This window comes from Pinus tabuliformis, chromosome J, assembly GCF_031772625.1.
Source record: "Pinus tabuliformis cultivar Carrire ecotype Pingquan chromosome J, CPIR1, whole genome shotgun sequence".
Taxonomy (NCBI): Eukaryota; Viridiplantae; Streptophyta; class Pinopsida; order Pinales; family Pinaceae; genus Pinus; species Pinus tabuliformis.
Window position 1 is genome coordinate 494507165 of NC_142295.1, and position 6847 is coordinate 494514011.

The 6847-nt window shown below is 43.7% G+C and overlaps 1 protein-coding gene across 1 annotated transcript; it reads right to left on the reverse strand.

Moving 5' to 3' along the window:
• Window positions 1–1829: 1829 nt before the first annotated feature.
• On the reverse strand, window positions 1830–2963 carry LOC149227952 (uncharacterized). Its single transcript, XM_089380633.1, has 2 exons — window positions 2534–2963; window positions 1830–2269 (listed from the first exon to the last, which is right to left on the reverse strand). Exons 1-2 carry the CDS (start codon window positions 2961–2963, stop codon window positions 1830–1832), a joined length of 870 nt encoding a protein of 289 aa, XP_089236759.1.
• Between the last annotated feature and the right edge of the window lie 3884 nt (window positions 2964–6847).

Consider the following 6847-nt stretch of genomic DNA (forward strand, 5'->3'; position numbering starts at 1 on the left):
TCTATCTCTCCTGCGTATGTGTGAGGGGGCAACACTGATTAACAAGTCACATAGAAGGCTGACGTCCTGTAGAAATTCCATTGGTGTATCGAGGAAGTTCCAGCCAACCCAACGCGTCCCTTCCCACTTGGAAATATCCCAGAGAGTGCGTTTGCCTGTATTTGAGATCCAATCACGCAGATTCTTCAAAGAATGACAGTCCCCAATCGGGTCACGATCCATTATGCGATCTGACCATATGTTGATTTTTTTCCCATTTCCAGGGATCCAATAGGCCTTGGAACGGATCAGAGGGGCAGCTTTAGAGCTGAGTCTGGCGAATGAAGAGGTGCCTTGGGGAAGAGGTCCATCCAGGCATCTTGACCTTTCGCCAGTGAAATATTTCCTCCAGAGCGCTAGCTGAGCCCAGCCAGGCTTGGGCGCTATGATTTTCCAAAGAAGCTTAGCTCCCATGGCGATGTTTTGAAGGGGAAGCTTCTTGAAGTTTAGGCCTCCCTCCATCTGAGGTTTGAGGATTGTCTCCCAGTTGACCAGAGGGAATTTCCTCTCATTATGCTTACCTCCCTTCCAAAAGAAGTTTCGAATGAGCTGGTCCATTTTCTGAAGGATGCCGACGGGAGCTAGAAGCACAGAGAACTGGAATAAAGGGAGAATACTAAGGACAGATTTGATTAGAACTGCCTTGCTTGCAATATTTAACCAATTATAGCCCCATGCCTGAAGTTTGACCTTGAATTTTTCCAGCTGAGGTATCCAGTCCCTGCTATAGGCACGTTTGAGGAAGATAGGCATTCCTAAATACTTAAATGAGGTCCATACAGCAGAGCCAGCAAATCCTAAACATCTGGCAATGGAGATGAGCATAGGGGGTGGGGTATTCCAGCTGTATATGTGACACTTTCCTTTATTAAGACAGCTTCCTGACATCGTGCCAAACTCATCCAGAGCCTCTTTGAATCTGGTGGCTGAGTGGATTGAAGCAGCCCCGAGAAGCAGTGTATCGTCTGCAAACAGGGCATGGTTTATGTTCTGAACTCCTCTTGCAATGCAAATCCCTGGAATCTCCTGATCTTGCATTTTTTTGTTTAAGTGGAAGCTGAGAACTGATGCTTGGATAACAAACAGCAGAGGAGACAGGGGGCAGCCCTGCCTTAATCCTCTTGTAGCTTTAAAGAACCCTGCAGCTCTGCCATTGATTAAAGGGGCTATCCATGGCTCCGAGATACAAGCCCGGATCCATTTTATAAATCTCTCTCCGAATCCAATTTTTTTTAAAACATTCAACAGAAAGCTATGTCTAACGCGATCAAATGCATTTGCTAAATCCAGTTTGATGACCATACCTCTTTCCTTGCGCTGGTGACTGGAAAGGATTGCCTCTTGGACTAGGATGAAGTTATCCACCAACTGTCTTCCATGGATGAAGCCCCTTGATTCTCAGGGATGATTTTAGGGAGGATATGTTTTAGCCTGCTAGCAATGATTTTGGTGATCAGCTTGTAGCCAATATTACAAAGAGAGATGGGGCGGAATCTGTTAAACGAATTGGCGCCCTTCTCCTTAGGTATAAGAGCTAGGAACGAGGAGTTTGTGCTTCCTCCAATTTTCTGGCAATCTTGCGATTTTTGAATCATTTTGAGGAGATCTTTTCCCACAATGTGCCAGCAAGATTGAAGAAATCTGGCAGAGAAACCGTCAGGTCCTGGAGCTTTATCAGGGTCCATGGCAAAGAGAGCAGCTTTGACCTCCTCCATGGTGACTTTGGCTTCTAGCTGGAGATTCATTTGAGTTGAGATTGAAGAGGGGACCCCGTCCAGCAAATAAGAATTCTAAGAGCCATTCACCTCTTCGCTGTACAGATTTTGAAAATGGCGAAAGGCTGCCTGTTTGATGTCTGTGAAGTCTTTGTGGGTCACGGCTTCTTCTTTGATTTCTGCTATATGATTGAAGCTTTTCCTGGCTTGAGATTGCTTGTGGAAGTATGAGGTGTTTTTATCTCCTGCTTTGAGCCAAAGGCAGCGAGATTTGATCCTCCAGGCTTCCTCTTCGTTCAGACAGGCTTTGTGATATTGCTGTTGAAGATGGGCCTCTTTGTCAAGAATTTCTTTAGAGATGTGGGCCTCTTCCAAGATCTGATGGTGGGCATCTAGCATGCATTGGATCTTTTTCCTTTCAGTGGCTGGATTAGGAAGAGATTTAGCCCAGCTTTTTAGGGCAGATTTCACTCTTCTGAGTTTCTCTTCCCAGATATAGAATGGAGATCCATTGACTGGATGAGACCAACATTGCTTGACAGTCTGAAGAAAGCTGGGTTCCTTGGTCCAAAGAGGGTTGAATTTGAAGGGGATGGGGCCATGATCCGAGAGGGTTCGAAGGGTCAACTTGATGGGGTTACGGTCAGAGGTGCTACAGGGAAGGATATGCATGCTGGCATCTAAACCAAGCTGGAGGAAGGAACTTTGCTAAAAAAATCTATCTAGTCTTGCTGCAATATGCCCAGGCAATATTCTTTTGTTAGACCACGAGAACTTACCTGAAACTGGCTTGATATCTAGCAGATCCCAATCTTGGAGAAGATCTTCTGCCCATTCCCTTGCCGGATCTCGCACAATGGTACCTCCACGCTTTTCTGTAGAGTGCAGTGTGAGATTTAGGTCTCCTGCAATGATGATATTTTCTAGAATGCCCAGATTCGCTTGATTTCTTAATGAATCCCAGCAAGACTTTTTTTCTCCAGCGATGACCGGCACATAAACGTTGAAGAGGCAAAATATTTCTTTAGTAACTAAGTGTTGCATCTTCAACATCAACCAATGGGTGGTTGAAGTTTCAGATATTAGCGAGTACTTGCTATCATTCCATAGAGATCCCAGCCCTCCAGAGGCTCCTCGGGCTGAGACAGCAGCTGCTTTGCTCTTATTCCATAGTTTTCTGCTTAAGTGAAGGAGGCCCGAATCCTCCATCTTGGTCTCCTGGAGGAGGAGTATGTCCGGGGCTTCTATTCTTATTAAGTTTCTTATTGCCTCTTCTTTAATTTTGCTCCCCATACCCCTGCAGTTCCAGGAGATAATTTTCATTATTTACCTTTGCTTTGGAGGGCTCCCTTGGAGCCTTGATGCTGATTTCTAGCCATCTTTTGTTTTTTTGCTAACAGCTTCTCCAATGTAGGTTGGCTGCCCTGCAACTTGTCCTTCTACATTTCATGCTCCCTCTTCTCCTGATCTGTTTTGCACCCTCTTGTAGATCTCCTTACAGAGGCTAGGGAGTCTCCTATTTCTCCTTCCTCCTCCGAGTCTTCCGATTCTTGGTCCTCATCCTCAACTTCTTCTGGGGTTCCTTTTGAGCTTTCTGCTACGCCTGAATCCTTGGAAGGATTGGGCTGACCATCTTTCTCTGGAGTGACTGATTTCTGGGCCTCGACTTCATGGGTGTCCTCTGGTTGAGAGTTGAGGGGATCAAACCTGTTTTCTAGGGCAGTCTTGGGCTGGGTCTGCGGAGCAGGGCCCTGATGAGGATTGCCATTGGATCCTCCCACCTTCTGAGTCTTGTGAGAATTTTTTGTTCGCTTGACTTGATTCCAGCCATCCTCCTTCCCTTGCACAGATTCAGTATTGGATGGATAGCTTCTGGCGAAATGGCCATAAACATGGCATTTCCGGCATTTAAAGGGCAGTTGTTCGTAGTCTAGTTTCTGCATGTGAGTCCAGCTTCAACCCTTGATTTTAATGGCCTCTGGAAGTCCCTCCTCCAGATCCACCTCCATGCATATCCTAGCACAATCATATTGTTCCTTATTGTTTTCCCGATCTATAAATTTCCCCAGGGCATTTCCTATATGCATCAATGAGTCCCAGTTCCAGCAATGCACTGGAAGATTTGGCAGCCTGACCCACACTGGGACAGCTTTGGTAACATCCACTGCCGGATCGAAGTCCGAGGTCCATTTGTTTAGATACAGACCTTGGGGGCCCATGAAGTAGGGGCCGTTTCGAAAGATCAGGTCTTTGTCGTCCTTTGAGGTAAACTTGAAGAGGAAGAATCCTCTCCCCAGGAAGTAAGAGGTCACACTTTCTTGGATCAATGGCGCCCAGTTCCTTTTGACCCAGTTCTCTATGGATTTGGGAGAAGGCCAAAGTCTGGTGAACTGGCCTACGAGGGCTCTCTCGGACAAAGACAATGCTACCTAGATTGGGGTTTCCGAAGGGAGGGAGATCTCCAGAATATCGTCCAGTTTCTTGACAAATTTCGCAGCTTCGACATTCTTCTTCTTAGGGAGACCTTCCAGGAGACGATTGAAGGCCTCAGCTGATGAGGACGGGGAGGGGCCGCCTGGGGAGTGCCCAGCACCTCCATGGACCCAAGCAGCCAGCCAAGCTCAATCCGGGACTGCTTAATCCTTCAATGAACCGGCCGACCTCATGATAGAAAACAAGCTTCCTTCCGCAGAGAGATCACTAGCGCGCAGCCTGAGGGACGCGAAGAAGCAGAGCAGGGCAGGGCCGAGGGCGATCAGGGCCTATCAGGGCCGAGGGCGATCAGGACAATCGAGGCAATCAGGGCCGAACAAGGCCGATCGGGCGATCGGGGCTGAGGGCGATCCAAGAAAAAAAATCGATTTGTTAAATTTTTCCATGTTGCAGATATGCAAATGCAACATTTTATTTTTAACAAAATACCAATTAAACATCAAATAATTCAAATAATTTGTTTTATGATAATATTATTTTCTATTTACCCTAATGGGGTGAACTTCGAGAAAAGTAGGAGGATAGGAGGCTACGCCCACCATCCCGAAATGGAAAATGTAGTTAATATAAGGGGTGGCTTGGCCACCCTTCCCCCCCAACATGCATAAGCATGCAAATGATTCTTTCTCCTAGCCATATGAGTGAATGTCTGATGCTGAGATTGGAAAGTGGGTTTTTTTTTACTTTTCAAGCAGAGGGGCACTAGCTTAATCCTCTGCCATAGGAGAAAAAACATGCTAGTAGTTATAGGTATGGGTGATTGATAATTATCTAGTTGTGGAATGTTTGGTATTGTCGAAGGGAAATTTCAAAAAGGAGTTGTGTGCTGGCTAGTCTGAATTTGGCATGGCTGAGAGATCTAGCGAATTGACCTCGGGGGTAATCTAGTCATGCAAACAAAAGGAATCACTTGAGGCCTCCTAGTGAGCTTGGGATTGTGTGCCATTAGAGAAATTTTGAGGTCTAAAATGGGAATCCTAAGGAAAATTATAAAATAATAGTGGAAATAATAAAATAAAATTAGATTACCTCATCAATTTTGGAGTGAAAAAAAAAAAAAAAAAAAACACTTTTTTTAATTTGTATTTTCAACTTATCTTCCTACGATTTTACTCAAATTTCGAGTAGCAACACTTGTCAGATCTAAAATTTAATTTCACATCCAAGGAGTACCCACATGGAACACATTTGATGGAGGCTACAAAAAAAATGAGAAATACATTAAAAAACGTGATTGCAATCACCTTTTTCATGTATTTCTCATTTTTTTGTGTAGGGGATCCTTCAAAAGTATTCAACATGGATACTCCTTGGATGAAAAATGAAATTCCGCATCCAATGAGTGCTCTTGCTTGAAATTTCGGTAAAACCGTATGGCGATAAGTTGAAAATACAAATTGAAGAAGTAGTTTTTTATTTTTTTTTTAATTTTTTTACCATTTTACCTTTTTACTCCAAAACTAGTGAATCATCCCCCATGGTTGAAATTATCATCTTCAATTATATTGATTTTTATAAAGTTGATTTTGGTTGTACAGTTTTGTTTTGAGACTCATTTTTACCTCAAAATTTATCTAATGCTTGTTGTGATGTCTCCAGTGTTGGGTGTATCACTTTGTCTAGTATTTGTCTTGTATATTTTGCATGGATTTCTCTTGTATGTTTCCAGGTACATTAGAAAAAACACATTTATTTCTACATGGCTCTTACTTTTGTCTATACTAGTTGGAACGACCCTCTAGGTTACAAATCCTGTGAATGCTTGGAGGCAGTTACTGAATCCCATCCCTTTCACGATTCAGGTTCTATCTATGGTCAATATCCCTTGGTTTGGGACTCTAAGTATTTATTCCTAATTTTTCCACCCTCTAGAATGCAAATTATTTGGGGTTTGGTTTTGCTGTTGGATTTTGTTGGTACCCCTCCTAAGTTGATATTATTATTTGGGCTTTCATAATGGTCTTTTTTGTTAGAGAATGACTCAGTCATGCTTCATGTTTTTCCTTTCCTTACCTGTGGTCACCCTATTATGTTTTGCAATTAACCTGTGTGTTTTGGAACCCGTGTTTTGGTCTATGGGATATCTTTGGTTTGGTGGCATGTATCCTAAGAATTTACACTAGGGAATCTATTGTTCTTCCTTCCCTGCAGTGTCAATGCATGCATAGTAGGCAAGGGGTGGGGGAGGCCAAGGCCCACAGGGTCAGAATCACACCCAATAGTAAGCCCAATAAGCTGCTAATAATTTCCACATAGCCATTCCTCTCGATACCGAGAATGAAATTCAAAATTTGGAGTATCATGTGGTCCATGAAAGATAAGTCTTCTTAGATTTTGAGATCCTAGAAGTCATAACTCCCTGGATTATTGACCTGACGCATACCCAGGGAAGAAGGAAGCAATACTATAGTTCTGTGACGCTTTATTGGTAGATGAAGACCCTGCTAGGCAGGATTTTGATGGACAAGCAAGCTAAAAGATATAACATCTTCACTAGTCTATAGGATGTAAAATGGGCTCAACGAAACTAAATATTCATTCTAGAGAGCATGGACAAGAGGTTGGCTCATATTGAGCTTCATTTCAAGTGTGGACCAACT

What these genes read in the sequence shown, in the direction of transcription:
- LOC149227952 (XM_089380633.1), bottom strand. Translation starts at nt 2,963, where the DNA reads ATGGAGGATTCGGGCCTCCTTCACTTAAGCAGAAAACTATGGAATAAG. An exon ending in AGATATCAAGCCAGTTTCAG is followed by an intron (nt 2,270 to 2,533) that starts GTAAGTTCTCGT and finishes GGTCTCATCCAG; the next exon opens with TCAATGGATCTCCATTCTAT.